The 16,522-nt window shown below is 41.9% G+C and overlaps 1 protein-coding gene across 1 annotated transcript; it reads left to right on the plus strand.

Moving 5' to 3' along the window:
- Positions 1–49: 49 nt before the first annotated feature.
- rap2aa (RAP2A, member of RAS oncogene family a) lies at positions 50–14,496 on the plus strand. Its single transcript, XM_085384370.1, has 2 exons — positions 50–1,050; positions 12,726–14,496. Exons 1-2 carry the CDS (start codon positions 737–739, stop codon positions 12,961–12,963), a joined length of 552 nt encoding a protein of 183 aa, XP_085240496.1. The 5' UTR covers positions 50–736; the 3' UTR covers positions 12,964–14,496.
- The last annotated feature ends 2,026 nt before the right edge of the window (positions 14,497–16,522 follow it).

Below are 16,522 nucleotides of genomic sequence, written 5' to 3' on the forward strand. Positions count from 1 at the left end.
AAAGCGGAAGCGCCCATTGGGCTGTTCGCGTATCCATCTGACGAAGGAGGATCCACAGGCTTTTCCTTTTTTCTTCTTTTCTTTTTTTTTTTTGGTGCCTCGGTACGGGAGCCGAGTGGGGACCGGCTGGTAACGCAGCGGCCGCGGGTCTCCACCCGAGAGTATGGCAGCTGGAATCGCACTGGAGAGCGGGGGAGAAGCGGAGACATGTCAGAGATGGTGAAACAGAAACAAAGAGACGCAAGTTCTTTAACTGAAAGTCAGGGCACTTTAATTTGGGAGAGTTTCTCTAAGGCGGTCTACAGCTTAAAAAATCGTGCCTGCAGTTCATTCCGAGGCTAAGCCAGCGTTTTCCCAGCGTCCTCGATGGAGCAAGTTTGTTTTTTTATGAAGTACAGAGAGGGGTGAGCTAAGCAGATGAACACCCGCACGTTCAACATCATCGGGCGAGCTTCTTTTTCTCCCTTTGCGCATTTTTCGGACACTTTCAGTCCTCGGATGCTCGTATAACTGTCAGTGTCTGGCCTGCATGGGGGGAATATCTACAATGAAATCCATCTTGAGGTGCCGAGTCTTTGTGCTCTGCCATAGCTGAGCAGCAGCGAACAAGACTGTGTTATTGACAGCCCGTTCAGAATGGGACACGAATGGTGAGCGTGTTTCGCACTGGAGCATTTTGCGTTGATTTCAATGACGCGCGGAGATTGATACCTTACGACTTGATTTAAATCCCACGATGCGCGAGTATAAAGTGGTGGTCCTGGGCAGCGGTGGGGTCGGGAAATCCGCCCTCACTGTGCAGTTTGTGACCGGGACGTTCATTGAAAAGTACGACCCCACCATAGAGGATTTTTACCGCAAGGAGATCGAGGTGGACTCCTCGCCCTCGGTGCTGGAGATCCTTGACACCGCTGGGACCGAACAGTTCGCCTCAATGCGCGACCTGTACATCAAAAACGGTCAAGGATTCATATTGGTCTACAGCCTTGTCAACCAGCAAAGCTTCCAGGACATAAAGCCGATGAGGGATCAGATCATAAGAGTGAAAAGGTTGGTGAAATCATGTGCTGGGGAAAAAAAGAGTAATTTCCATAATTAAGTGTGGCTGTTGGGGGTTGTTTTTCACAAATATATGCTGGACTCATGGGCCCTGTAGTTTCAGGATAGATCTCGGCCTGCTTGGAGATGTTATGCATCTTTAAGGCAGCAACACTCCATGCCTATTATGGTATTCCAGGTCTCACCCCTATTTCTTGCCCCCATGCCTCTGACCCAGCATATTAAGTTCCTGCAGACGTTCTAATGTCTCACTTAAGTGTTTACTAACAGGACAACAGTGCTGATCCTTCCTACCCCTCAGCTCTGCGAAGACACGTCTGTCTTCCTGTCAGAGCAAAACAAAATAGTGTCAGTGATCTGCCAAGCTGCTGTCTAGTGCCGCTCGGTGTCCACTGGATGCTGCAACCTTTGCGAGACACCCAACCGGGAATACCCAGGATTCAGTGCAAGAGAGGCTCTGCAGAGAGCTTTCAAGAAAGAGTGGCTGAAAAAAACAAAAAAAGCTGCGGGACTGTTGAAAGCACAGATCTGCAGAGGAGTCACCGTGTTTTTAATTAAGAAGCTGCACAAGCTGTTTAGGAAGAGCAGCACAATGGAAAGCCTGATGTCTCAGAGCTGCTGCACAGATGATCCAGATATGAGGTCACCACAGTGAGCTGCTGATTGATACATGGGAGAGGTTAGCTGAGGCTGCGTGGAGCTGTCATGTTATTGGTGTTCCTTTGCTCTAGGCCAATGTACTGTGCAGATACACTGTACTGTATGCTCTATGCTCACCTGCTGACATAGCATGAGATTATAAAACTCATCCAGATCAGATTGGTTAATGTCCTGTATTTGTTAGCTCCGCTTCGGCGTTCCAGTGTGCAGGCACTGTGCGCTGGGCTGCGACTGTGTGGGTTCATCAGTCCCTGTAGGTGTCAATGGATTTGTTACAGTTAGTTCAGAGAGTCAAATAGGCCCCGGAGAGAATAAGAAGAACCCTACTGAAATCAACTTATAGTTAATACCATTTAATAATCTTGTTATTTACTATATGCTGTAGTTGGATAAGGTTTTTGTCCCTCCCTTGTCACAGTTCTTCCACTCTTCCACCTCAAAATGAAATATAATCATGCTGTGGATGTTTATTTTTATAGGTTGTCTTTAGTTTTTGTCACTTAATTGGATTTAGACCCTTTTTTTGTCAAATGCACCTTCTAAACAATCCTATTATTATGTGGCTCCCGATGAAAGAATGAGGTCAACATGTTTCTCCCATGCGAGTTGAGTACGAGTAGAGGTATGTTGAGTCTGCTGCGCGAGCGTGTGTCGTCCTGTATGTAAATGGTGTGCGCGTGCACTCACGGGGCAGATGCAGCCAGGCTTTTGTGTTTTCACACCTAACACTGAGTCTGGTGCCGTTGTCTGATATGACAGCAGAATTTATTTTCCGTAGCAGAAAGATCGCGCTCCACAACACTACTCCCACACAGCAGTTAATTTGGTGCTGGGCTTCATGGGGAGTTAGACATCTAAAACTTAGGATTGTGCTTTTTTTTTTCTTTAAAAATGTCATATTCAATGCGATTATTAAGCTGTGACCTACATTTTGTATGCACTCCTGCTTTCAGAAAGTTGGCTCTGAATGGCAGCGCGCACATTTCCTTCGGTTATTCAGACTTTTTCTAACATCAGCAGAAATCGACCTTGTTTGCTACTAACCTTGCAACGAGAAACATTTCATTTAGTATTTAGTATTAGTATTTATTTATTTATTGTCATTGTCAAGAACAATGAAATTGCGTTTGGGGCTTCCATACAACCCAAAAAAAAGAAGAAAATAATAAATACCCCTTAAAACCCAAGTGTACATATTTAACCCAGTGTGACTCCAATGCAATAAGACAATCCTTAGCAATAATGTTCGTAGAAATTCAGACAAAGACCTGAGAAACATGACAAAATACAACAATGCAACCCATTCAATATTATTGTACTGTGAGATATGATATCAGATATGATAGTTATCTATTTAAGAAAGAGGGGGGGGGGCAGGAGGGGGAAGAGAATAAAGATATGATGCACCAATGCAGACCAGTTCATTGCTATTAAGAAGTTGGATATGGTTATTGTCCGTGAGAGGGGGGCAGAGAGTTCAGGAGCCTCACAGCCTGTGGATACAGGCTGTTGGCCAGTCTGGATGTTCTGGCCTGTATAGACCTGTACCTTCTCCCTGAGGGCAGCAGATGGAAAAGGTGGCGCGCAGGGTGATGTTGGTCCCGCAGGATACTGTGCACCCTCCTCAGACAGCGAGTGGGGAAGATATTACTGATCTCTGGCAGACTTGTTCCAATAATTCTGCCAGCTTCTTTCACCACCCGCTGGAGTGCTTGCTGATCGGCCTTGGTGCAGCTGGGGAACCACACTAGAAATCCATACGTCAGAACGCTGCTGATGGCACAGTTGTAGAAGTTCAACATCAGAGATCTGGGAATGTGTGCGCTCCGCAGTCTCCTCAGGTAGTAGAGGCGCTGTTGGGCCTTCCGTACAACTGAGGTGATATGGTTGCCCCAGGACAGGTCCTCGGTCACAGTTACCCCCAAGAATTTAAAACTGCTCACCCTCTCCACCGCCTCACTGCCAATGAAGAGAGGCAGATGGTTGTTATGACCCCATTTACTTTTCTATTCTAAAAGTAAATGCATTCATTGCGTTTGTTAAGCCTTATGTGTCCCATTGGGTAACTGCAAATGTAAACAGAAACTGTCACACTATCATATGTAACTGGATAAGACTGTCTGATATGATACCCAAAATTAGCAGTGTATTCTGGGCCTTTCAATACTTTTTTACAGGGAACACTGAGGACTCTGAATGCTTCACTAATTTGCACTGAATTTCATCATTTGCATGGTGAGGAACGTGTCACAGAAGGCAATGAAGAAGTTACAGTTTATGCTCATAAAGACATTTCATCATTAAGACATTTTTGAATTGCTCGTTTGCTTTCCTGACTGCAAGGAGACATGCTTTTGTTCACCTAAGACCCACAGCTAAAATGCAACACGTTCGGGCATGTTCTGTCGAAAGGCATTGTGGGAAATGCTGTAAATGACTACTGGCAGTAGGAAAAACAAAGTAAAGACATGACTATTATCATGTAGATTGATGAGGTAACTTACTGGTAACATTAGAGAGGAAAAGGGTGTGATTATCCTTTTAAAACACCCGAGTGAAGCACTCACAGGTTTCTCAGGCAAATCCTGTCAGCAACTGTGTGAACAGCATTGGCGTTGTTTTTGTTTTCCCTCTCTGTCGCTCCTCACTAACAAAACACTGATGACCGGTCACGACCGTATCGCCCGTCGCTCAGGTCAGAGGCGCTGCTGCGTGTCGCTCTCACTCTGAACCCTGTCAGCTTCTATCAGTGCCCGCTGATAGCAGCACAGGCAGGCGTTAGCACAGGGGCCCTGGGTGGACATGATTACACCCTGGCCTGCCTGTGCTCACTGGGGACCTCGTCGCTCCACACTTCAGCTGCAGTTAGCTATATACCAGGGATGTGTTGTGATTGGTGACTTCAGAGAGTAGAAATACAAGTACCGTGTGAGGGTAGTGAGGAAGAAAGTGGTGAAACAGGATAGCATAATAAACCCTGCTGTTGGCACTGCAGTGGTTGTTGCTGTTGCTGGGCCCTCTGCACATTTATTCATTTTTTACATTTTTTAAGTTTTCAAGTACTGCAGTTCTGAACTTTTCTCGATGTCACCTGACGGAGGTTCCTGCGAGAATGTAAATCGAGCAAGCCAGCTCCCAAGGACAAGGTCCATGTGATGTGGTTTTTGTCTATTGTGAAAACTGGGGAAATGAATAAAGCTAAAGGTCAATACTGATTACTTCACAATGGCTTGGCTATAAAAAAAAAGTGTTATGAGTACTTCACCTCCCTGAGAAATTTTGAAACACCAGCAAGTTGTTTCTCATCTGTTTTAAAAGTCACAACTTCAAAAAGGATCAGACTAGTTCAGCTGGTGGGACATTAACTCACCTCATAAAGCAAGTAAAGTTTTTGCAGCGCTACCAGTATGCAGTCATTTATTCTGTTGTATCGCAGCGTGACGGTTCCGGGTTAAATCTCCTGGCTGGCTGAGCTCCTTTCTGTTGTGGAGTTTCCATGTTCCCTCTGCGTCTGTGCAGGTTCTCTCCGGGTATGCCAGCTTTCCTCCACAGTCCAAAGAAGTGCATTTTAGATTCATTTGTGATTCCAAATTAGCTGTACCATAGGTGTAGATGTAAGCACGAATGATTGTCTGTCTCTGTGCGTTAGGTCTGTGATGGATTGATAATCTATCCAAGGTGTACTCCATCTCTTGCCCAAGGACAGCTGCAGTAGGCTCCAGCACCCCCACGAACCTGAACTGGATAAGCAGTTGAGAAAATGGATGTATGGATAGATAGTGTGGTAGTGTTGCCAATAGATTAGATATCCCACACAGATAGTCCGCTGTCATTAGTTGTTACATTGTAAGCCATATGTCACTAAACATCCACTGTTCCATCAGGAGTCGAGTCAAACTATCACTGCACCAAAAATACAGATCCTTTAGGGGGGGAAAAAACTCATTAGCCCATGCATAACTCATACATCAAAATATAGACAATTTTCAGTCTTTGAGATACAGTACTGCAATATTTGGTTACAGATGTAAAAGTAAATAGTAAAGTAAAGTAAACCGAAATTTTTTTTAAATCAACACAAATTTGCATGCAATAACTTTCTTAATACTGTGTGATTGTTCAGAGAAATGCAAAAATGTAATAATAATATGCTCTTAATATATATATATTTTTTTTTTTTACATGCATAACAGTGAAGGGACCTAGCTTGTTAACAAGACCATAACATGCTAATTATAAAGTTTTTAACACTGGTTTTACATATTTTAAATAAGCTATGTTTGCGGTCAGTGAATGCCCAACTGGATCATTTGTATGTAACCTGATTTGTGTTTATCTTTTATTTTCTCAAAACAATCCCACTTTTCTGGATTTCATTTTATATTGATGCCCACATAGAGCCCACTGTGATCTTAAGTGGGCCAGACCAGTGAAACTCCCCTTTATCAGTGTAAGTGTAAGAAGTGCCATTTCAGAACTGTGTCTCAGTTTTTCTACGTGAAAGAAATGCTGTGGAGGAAAATGAAAGAAATCGGTCAGCGTGACTTAAATTGCCATAAATAAATGAAAGCTATATAAAAGTTCTAGTAGATCATTGCCCAGACTGTCCATAATTATAAAGTAGAAAGGTTTTGTTAATTCACAAAAAGCTTCTTTTTTTAACTGTGGAAGCATTGTAACAAACAAACAAAAACAAACTATTTCTACAGACCATAGTGGAAAAAGAAGAACTTTTTTGTCGTTTAACTGTTTATCTGTTACTTAATTCCTTTGGTGTAGTATTAATGGTGATGGGGGAGGTCTTTATCAATAGGATAGGCTGTAAAATCATTAAAATACACTTTAAATTCCAAAATCTATGTCCTCCTTCACTTCTTGTCTAATGACCTGGATTGGAGGCTTTACCGGGCTGATTCTGGTCCCCAAGCCTTATGTTTGACAACCCTGTTGTAGAGTGTGAGACTTTATGTAAGTTTTTTTTTCCTGCAACAAACCTCAAGTGTCCACGAAATCAGACCCTCTATTTCAATTAATGTTTAGCGGACTAATTGTCAGGCAGGCCTACTTGCTAAATTAAGAAATGTGACAAACCTTTGCATCTTACCACTGCCACTGTGAGTTAAGGTGGAATGCCAGCTGAGCAATTAATTTAAAGCACCATTGTGTCTAAGCCTCAGAGCCCGGGGAAGTGCATGAGAAGTGCATGTTAGCAGAACAGAGAAACAAAGAACAAAAAAGTATTAAATATGATCCAAAGTAGTGATCAGTCATTTCTGATGTACACTGCTTTTTTCAGATTATTCCAGGTTTGTGGCTTGTTAAGGGAGCAGGACAAGTAAACAGCTTGGGAGTCAGCAGCGCAAAACTGAGCCAGGAAACATAAAAGCTATTATATTGCACACTCTGTTTAGATGGTATTCTGGTAATTAATTACACTGTTCAGCTGTTGCAGAACTCCTGACGTGTGTTCATTCTCCGATCTTTTGTTACATTGTACCTTAGCAAGAGTTTCAGTGATTTTTTTGGTTATTTACCAAGTTTTACTGCGATTATTGTAACAAATCTCCATAAAAATCCCTTAAGAGCTGAAGTTGGAAACTAATAATCTCCTTTATGCATCCTAATTGTTCTTTTATTGTGAAGTATGCCGTCAAACTGAATTTTTTTCTGGTGGTCCAGTGAGATTTCTGACTAACTGTTTCAACTTTTTTTCAATCATGAGGTTGATACTGACAGTATGATAAAAGGGAAATATCATCCTTTACAGATATGAAAGGATAAGGGCCGTATTTTCCGGTTAGAACTTTTCAATGAATTATTCAAAGCGTATTACTGACCGACTGTTCAACCCGGACAAATTTCTACTAAAATGGTACTTGCATTTTAGATGTTTGGCCGTGTACTTCATAAGAGAAGTAATTTGTGTCAGACAGCATAATCACCCACAGAGACCTGCTAGTGTGCCAGAGTATTGCTGTGATAAATCAGATCCAAGGAAATCTGTACAGTCTGTCAAGTTCAGTACTCATTTATCTTGTCCATTTTGGCACTTCTTGGCCAGTGTGTTTATCATCAGTAAACGGGGTCGATTTTTGAAGGCTTTGGGAAGCAAATAATGAATTCTCATAACCATCCCAAACAGAATTAAAGTGTTTTACTTGTCATATATTATTGCTTGTTTTAAAGGGAAAATCTTTGCATTCTTGCCGTGGGTCAAAGAAGCCATTCCTGATTAAATCTTTCGGTGCCCTAATGTGGCAAAAAGAGGAGCTTTGTGCTGCCTTCTGACTCAGCTCAATTCTCTCCCCTGGCTAAACTGAAGACCCTCTACAAAAATGCTATTCGCAGGGAAGGGGTGCCCAGCACACAGCCTTTCCTGCCTGCTGCTGCCCCGAGTCATAACCAGTGGCTCTTGGGCAGCCGGTTTCTACCGTCTGTCAGCAAGGCCTGTGTGAGTTGATCTGCATCATGCATTATTGATAAGCTGTGTCTGAGCAAGCTTGAATTGATGTTTGCAGTCTGAGTGTTCCACTGCCTCTGGCATCAGGCTCACAAGCCGAAGGCTAAAGAGCGACATGTTGTTTGTGCTGTTTGTGTCACAGCAAAAACGAATCCCGCTCAGTAATTCGTTTGGCCTGTGTTTTCTGCAACAGTCGAGCCTTACTTTCTTGTATCAGCCACCAGTGGTTGGCCGACAACCTTAACGCCGAGTCTCTGTGAGCCTTAGTATCCATGGCAGCCTCTGTCTCACACCTCCTTGGACTGCCGCTTTTCTTCTCTGTTATTATGACTATATATAGACCCTTTCTTCTTTGGGTCCAGATGCCTTTGTGCTGTGTTCCTGTAATGATGAGGCCCAAACGAGCTGCATAAGTTGCAAACAGCTGACCAAAAAAAGCATGTGGCACACTCACACACAGTTTAATGTGATTTTAAGATACTTCTGCTGTTTGGGACAACAAAAATAATGAAGTTAGGGTTTTTTTGTTTGTTTTTTTTACTAGATGTTTTACACTTTAGCACTTTTTTAACATAGCAAGTGATCGTCAGTTTAGCAAAATAGGGATTACCAGGGTTGATATTATTGCACTGTGAAAAAGAGCCATTGCACAAGCCACTGTTGTGCAATGTGCTTTATCTTTGTAACGCACAAATCTTGTTAAATCAAGCTAAAACTGAGGTTTCTCTTCTAATTTACAAACAGTATAAAAACCTCAGCAAGAGTTTAGCTGTCACCTGAGAAAGCAGCATGCCAAAAACAAAAGGAATCAGTTTGGACACACAAAGGAGGAGATGGGTGCACAAAAGTTTTCACTGGAGTGAGAAGTATCATCAGGAAATTCAAAGACAGTCACACAGCAAAGAAAAAGCATGGCAAGAGGTAGAAGTTAAAGATTTCAAAGAAGCTGGAAAGAAAACTAGTGAGAGACCCCAGAACAGCCAAGAGTGAATCTTAGCCAAGTCGAGATCTGTCTTACATACAATCACTCGAACTTTGAAGGGACTTTGAAGTTGCAGAGCAAGAGAAAGTCCACTCGTGCAGAGGAGACACTTTGAGCTCTTTGGCCACAGAGACTCTGCTTATGTTTGGAGAAAGAAGGCAGAGGCATACAACCCAGAGTACACCATCCCTACTGTGAAACACATAAGTATTATGGTGTGGGAATGCTTTAGTTCAGCTGGAACTGGGAATCTCGTCAGGGTGGAAGAAAACTCCAACTAGTCAGCAGCAAAATTGGGTCCGGGTCATCGCTTTGTCTTCCAACACAACAATAACCCAACATATGTAGCTCCTGGTGAAGAACTACCTTAAGAAGACCACCGTGAACATTTCTGACTTAAAATGTGTGGAGTAAGCTGAAGAGTAAGGTCCATGCCAGGGTCCGTGTACATGTAGCTTCACTTCTTCATTGTTTCACTTCATTCCACTGCTTCAAAGAAATTAAAGGAACACGTTACTATTTAAATTTGAGGATTGATGTGAGTTGACTAATAACTGGTGAGTTGAAAATCTGTTCAATAAAATTCTAAAAACCAACACATGTGAAATAACAGAAAAACGTGCCTTCTTTGTTGCGATAATATGACTTTTTTCGCTTCTACTTTAACCGTACCACTGTTGTCCATGGAAACAACATAAGGTTTTCTATTGCGTAGGTTTTGCTCTCCTGAACTGAACTGAAACCAGTTTTGTACTGTGGAATAACCTCAGTGTTTCTGTCATATTTGCTGGGTTTGTGCAAACAGTTTAGAGCAGAAAAGCGAGAGCTTGTGTGAAACAGCATCTGATGGTACAAGATACATACCTCTTTGAGTGATTTAGAGTGGGAGACAAACAACAGCTGAGTGGAGGACCTACCAAAATGGCATCATTAGCCCAACTAAACACAGAGGCCCTTTTAAATGGATGCAGCTGTAAAAGTAAAGATTTTGCCTTTCAATCTGCCCACCCACAGCTATGCTTAGTGTTTGGGGGGTTTTCAGTGAAGGTGGGAAAGGGAATTTAAGGTTCAAGGCTAAATATAACCTACCACCAACTAGATCCAAAGAAGTTTTCAGAAAAATCACAGCCTTGCTGTTTTTACTGACACCAGGAATGCAGCGAATGAGAACTTAGGCACGACATGCTGAATGTTAAAGTTGAGAAGCATAACATGTTGTTTCTCATTCAGTTTGCCTGCCTAGCTCAACACTTTTGGTCACACACCGACCGACCGACCTCAGAGATTGTCTCTTAAATTCAGGTAGCTCCTCTCGGCTCATCCTGGGAACAGAACGGGATAGTTGAGATTAAAGTTCGCTGGATAATGTATTCATGGGTAGATCAAAGTCGGCTAGTTTAAGCTTATTTAACGCTGAAACCTGCAGCCCCCCTTACCTCTGAGAAACGCTCTGGCTGCTCAGCCTGGAAAGGCTTCACAGTAGTCTCCAGACTCCCCGTCTTTTCAACAGTAGCCAGTTCCTTCTTTACCAGTTTATTATAACAAACAAGGATGAGGATGATATTAATTTTGGTGAATAACTTAAAGGCATCTATAATTCACAGAGCGAGTGCAGAATTTGAAAATCCTAATGGTGCTGACAGGTGCTCGGGTTAAATTTGACTGTGCTGTGAAGTGTGAAGTGAACACAGACGTTTAAACTTGGTTCAAACGACAGGTCCGACAGATGGAAAGCGCCCCCTCGGTCGTTTTGCATACTGATAAGCATGAAAGAAATAGCAACCTGTTGTTTAAAGGTTGCGAACACGCATGATCTGCTATCTCTCTGATGTTTTTGAGCTTTGTTATCTCCTCTGATGTGTACAAAGTGCCTCAGAAGCCCGCCATGTTCCCCAATATCAAAACTGATGTAGTGATCATATTGGTGGAAATGCATCTCAGCTGCTTCTTTTTAAGTAATTATAGAGCAGCCTATTTATTTTAACCGACCGCATCCTCTGGCTGTCCTCAAAGTAGTCCAGTTCCACAGTGACATTTTGTGCTTTAGCTACGTGCCAAGGAGTTCAGAGCTCAAAGGATTATGGCCACTTCCTGCCCTCAGGGGTGACAGCTATAGTACCCGTTTCCTCTGCTGTACTGGGTCAGGCTTTACACTTAGTGTTTACGGTAGATGAAGCAGGTGACGCTCTGGTTCTTGATCTGAAAAAAGCTTCCTCCCACACTCAGAGTCCACTCGTATGCTAAAGTGGAAACACTTTCATCTTTATCCTTCTTGCGACCTTTCAGTCAGAACGAGCCCACCTCTTTCACCCAGCTGAGCTTTTCAAAAATAACCACCGAGATCCTTTTTGTCAAAGATCCAGGCTTGTTTTGTTAGAGAGATTGGAAAAGATAAAAGATGGAAAGATGTCAAAAAGGGATTAAACAGAGGCTGAGAATTGATGTTAATTTAATGGTCACGTGAGTGGATAATGTAGCAAATGCAAAACTGGTATATTAAGAAAGAATTATGCTGCTGATAACAGTAACAGCTTTTTGGGTGAAACCACCAACTTCCAGTATAATAAACTGGAGAAACTGAATAGAGGCTGTCGTTGTTATGGAAAAAATAACCTTTTCTCTTAGGTTTCAATCACTCCAGCCATGCGTGCATGTTAGTTCACGTGAGTTCAGCAAGCTCAAACAGTGGCCATGATGTAAAGTCCACATAGGCTTTTTAGATTGATTTTTAGGTTGAATCTTCTGTTGATAGTGGTGATAATCATCATAAATATTTTGCTAGAGGTGCTGACTCAGTGGTTAGCATTTTCACATTTGCCCAATGATAATTCAGTAACCCAGTAAAGATGCTTTCTTACCTATTGCCTATTGCTTCCAGCCTCTTTTTAAGAGGCTATTATACTTTTTTTTCTTATTGTCTATCATACTTGTACTGTTAAAATAGTGGATGCACTTATTAAACAAGGCCAAAGATTCAAATAATGATATCGGTGTCTGCCCTGGAAATCAATGTGAGCCAAGAGCTTTGGCTTCAGATGCTCGGTTAGAGATAGTAGAGGTGGGGTTTTTTCTATTCTTTGCTCTGTATGTTGTGACTGGCCATCTCAGCCCCACCCACCTGTTCTTCAAACCTTCTGTTTGCATGGGACAGCCAATCAGGAGAGGTCAACTGTAAGGAAAAAGTGTTTGGAACAGTTTGTTCTAGATACACGATGAACTGAGGGGCTGCACTAATGCCCACTATCAGATAAATAAAGATGATCCTAAATTCCATTATGCAAACCTACTTTAGTAGAATAAAAATATGGAGCTTGAAATAAATGTGTCAGATCTCCTTTAAATAATTATGATTTTTGTAAGTGCAACAGATGAAGGTTTTAATCACTGTGCGCTTTTTTTTCTTATTTAGAATTTGCTAAAACCAAGTTCTGAAAGGGGAATTGCCTTTCTTTTCACTTTTATGGGAAAAACATAATAAAATAAAAAGCTCTGATTTGCCACACATGCAGCAGTTGTTTTTCCTGTGTGTCTGACAAACTGACGTCGGTCTGTGTGTGCTTTCAGGTACGAAAAGGTTCCCGTTATCTTGGTGGGGAACAAGGTGGACTTGGAAAGCGAGAGGGAGGTATCATCCAGCGAAGGTCAGGCTCTAGCCGAGGAGTGGGGCTGCCCGTTCATGGAGACCTCGGCTAAGAGCAAAACTATGGTAGACGAACTGTTCGCCGAGATCGTTCGGCAGATGGACTACGCCGCTCAGCCAGACAAGGACGACCCCTGCTGCTCCTCTTGCAATATACAATAGCCCTGGGGAGGGGGGGGGGGGGGGGTGTACCAGGAACAGACCAGGCAAAAAGTCCACTTAGAGGGAACTTGTTTGACTTGCAGTGGACAGATACACACTTAGACACACACATGCACATGCCGATTAAACTGAAGATGAAAATCACAGTTGAGCGCAATGGATACCAAGTGAGTGGAGCATAACATTTGCAGTGACACGATTAATAAGAATAATAACACGTGAGTAATGCGTACATTTTGAATGAAAATTGCCAGGAATTTGCCGCAAAGGTAATTGACAAATGACAAACAGAACATGCCCTCGCCTTATTTTACACTTTTTTGTTTGTTTGTTTGTTGTTTAAGTTATTCCGTTATGAGGAAGCAAATATTGTCAGCAAAGAATAACAGATCGGGATCTTTATTCATTACAGCTTCCTAAACAATCTGCTAGAAATAACTGTTGTTATTGCAGTTTTCAGACACACCACTGAGACGCATTTCCTGTTACCATGACTCTGTTGCAAGTAGCTGCTGAACACACATGACAGATTTCTGAAGAAGCATTTGATTTCCATTATGTACAATGTTGCTCCCAGTTTAATTCGAGCAGAGGTTGGCGGAGGGTTTTTTTTCTACTCATCACAGGGCTGAACCAAAGAGGTTCCCTGAAAGCGCCTCAATGTTCTTAGTTTTATTTTTTCTGCTGTTCAAAAAAAAAAAAAAAGGAATGGAGAGAAAAAGGATAAGTCGGTGTCTTTCTTTAAAAAAACAAAAACAAAAAAACAACGGTGCAATCATCTCTTTCCTATTTTCTCACTTTGAGATATGATAGTAAGCATAGCGGAGTCTTTCACATATCGTGTGATGTTTTGTTTTCCTCTCCGGGAGACTCTGACAGCAGATTGCTGAGTAGTAATATAAGTAACCGCTTCATCCTGACGGGACAAAGAGCGATTTCAGTGTTTGAATATCTCCGCAGACCGTCTCTCCAAACTCTTTTCAGGAATGGGTGACATTTAAAGTGAAGATGCCAACATTTGTCATACTTTTTTTTTCTTTTCGTCCTCTGGTATCAATATGAAATGTGGCGCTCCACAGTTTCGACATCCTGATGCCATCCTTCATGTGCTCAGAGTATTCAAATTCATAGTAACAAATAGCACCGACGGAGGCGGCGGTGATAATAAGAATAATAAATGGTAGTGTAAATATTTTGTATGGAAAAAGTGCCAGCTCCTATGAAGACACTGACTCAACACATGTGGAACTGTCAACTGTATGCATGGCTAGTGAACAAAAAAAAGGACTCTTATTGTCTGAGATTACTGTAGGCTGTGGAGAAAAAAAACGTGCAAATCAAACACATACATGTCTGGATCTGGACACTGTCTCAACTGTACATCTATGTTGCCACGGGAAGCAGACTTTCCCCGTGTGACCATTTTCATTGTTGATTTTATATTTTTTTATGTGGCCATTTACTCTTTATCCCTCTCTGAATGGTGACACTGTTACATTTGACACCTAAACAATAAAAGTGCGTTCAACACTATCAGTGCGACTGGCGAGCTTCAGTGAAATTAACTGAATGGGAGGAAAAATGTGGCTTATATTTTAATCTCTTCTTCTTCTTTTTTTTACAAATCAACAATTTGTAGTTTTCTGTTCAGCTGTGAGACAACTATTCTAATTGTATATATGATATCCAATTTGGATATACAGTGTCATTGTTTATTTGTTTATATCATCATCAGTTTTAAAACTTTGCCTGGCATGATGAAAATTTGTCACATGCACTACTATTTTTCCTTCACCAGTGTTAGCCGAGCACAGTACTGAGAAAACTATTGCTGAAGATTAACTTGCATTTGCTTTGCCTGTGTCCAATCAGGCTTTCAGACTTCCTCAAGTCTGAAAGCTGCGTCTTCCTGTTGAAAGTTTTGTACTGTTTTTAATTCATATTCATTATTTTATTTATTGTCTATGTTTTACACGTATACAGCCTGACTCCCTGGTAATTTGACCAATCGTAGCTTTGAATGTGTAGGGAAGCAGATTAAGAAGCTGACTGGTTGATTGGTGTGTCACTGTAGGTCATCTGGTTAAGCAGGCAGTCCATATGCCAAAGGCTAATGCTGGGGCCTGAGTCTGGCCGTGGCTTGCGTGTCATTCCCCTGCACTCTTTCATTTCTTTCTTGTCAACGCTATCTGGCCTAATAAAGGTTAAAAGCAAAGGGACAGGGGTGATGACTATATCCAAAATCACATTATTCTGTACTAATACAATAAGGAGTAGATAAAGCTTTATTTTGACTCATTTTGAGTCATATTGAGAGGTGTAGAGTTGCTCAGGCTGATCTGTGGAAACAAAAACCGCCTTAAAAACAGCCACATAAAAAACCACCAAAGCAAAGGTAAGTGAAATGACCCAAAACAACCTGTAAGAGATCCAAACAATTCAGTGTTCTTATATGTGGAGTTTGGGTGCATTAAAATATCTGTGTTCGGGGTTTCGTTGGATCTCTACTCCAGTCTTGTCAGGAGGAGAAACTGTTGACTCCCACCTGCAGGACTCAAAGATAATTGCAAAGCGTCGTCTCGTTAGTCCAGCAGCACATTGTTCTTACCAGATTGCAAAAAGGATCCAAAATCATTTGCTGTGATTTTGAATCGAACTCATGCAATGTGTGTGGTTTCTGGATTCACTGGGACAGTCAGGGTGGGGTTTTTTTTTACAGTCCAGGCTGGTCTGAATATGCCAGTACATGTTCTTACTGTTTGTGAAGGCACTGATCTTTCTGTTATTTAATTTTGTGCCATACGCACTCTTCAGCATCTGTGTGGAACACAACTGAGTGCTACTACTTTGTTCATGTTCTTAATTGGATTTCTTTTTCTCCAGATAATAGTTTTTTTTGTAGCAACAGTGAGTCAAAACGCCTCAATCCCCAAAAAATTAAAAAAGAATGACTTCCCTCTGCATTGCATTGGCACCGAGAGAGGAAGAAATAGACTATAATTTATCATGAATTATTACAAAATATTAACATTTAATCCAGCCATTTTTTTAACCTCTTTTAGGTTCATGGGCAGGCTGGATCCTCTGCCGGCTCCCAGCTGACACTGTGTGAGAGGCCTGGTTTTCCTGTACATCCAGTACTTGACAGTCATTTTTGTCTTGAGAGTCATTTAGGTTCACATCCACATCTACAGCCACAATAAAGCATTAACTTAAAACCAAATGGTACTTGTTCAAGTGTTCTTTGAGTAACTAAAATTTCAGTTGCCAAGAGTTCAGATACACATGAGGTAATCCCTCGTGTCAAAGGCAATGCACCAAAAGCTGTATCTGAAGTTATATGGTTTGAGGAGATTGATTTTTTTTTAATGCTGACTCCTTTTTTTTCCCCCCTTAGTTTGCCTCAGTGGGTCTTTGAGATTGTTCTAAATCACTGATGCAGAGTAGAAGTGGCAGTGGGGGGAAACACTAGTTAATAGAGCTGGAGAAGTGAGAGTCAGCATGTCCTCTGAGACGCTTGTCAGCATCCACCTTCAGGCACCTGATGTAAGGACAGTCT

This window comes from Rhamphochromis longiceps, linkage group LG16 (genome assembly GCF_057381845.1).
Source record: "Rhamphochromis longiceps isolate RC_006_pf linkage group LG16, R_longiceps_female_GT1.1, whole genome shotgun sequence".
Classification (NCBI taxonomy): domain Eukaryota; kingdom Metazoa; phylum Chordata; class Actinopteri; order Cichliformes; family Cichlidae; genus Rhamphochromis; species Rhamphochromis longiceps.

What these genes read in the sequence shown, in the direction of transcription:
- rap2aa (XM_085384370.1), top strand. Translation starts at nt 737, where the DNA reads ATGCGCGAGTATAAAGTGGTGGTCCTGGGCAGCGGTGGGGTCGGGAAA. An exon ending in CAGATCATAAGAGTGAAAAG is followed by an intron (nt 1,051 to 12,725) that starts GTTGGTGAAATC and finishes GTGTGCTTTCAG; the next exon opens with GTACGAAAAGGTTCCCGTTA.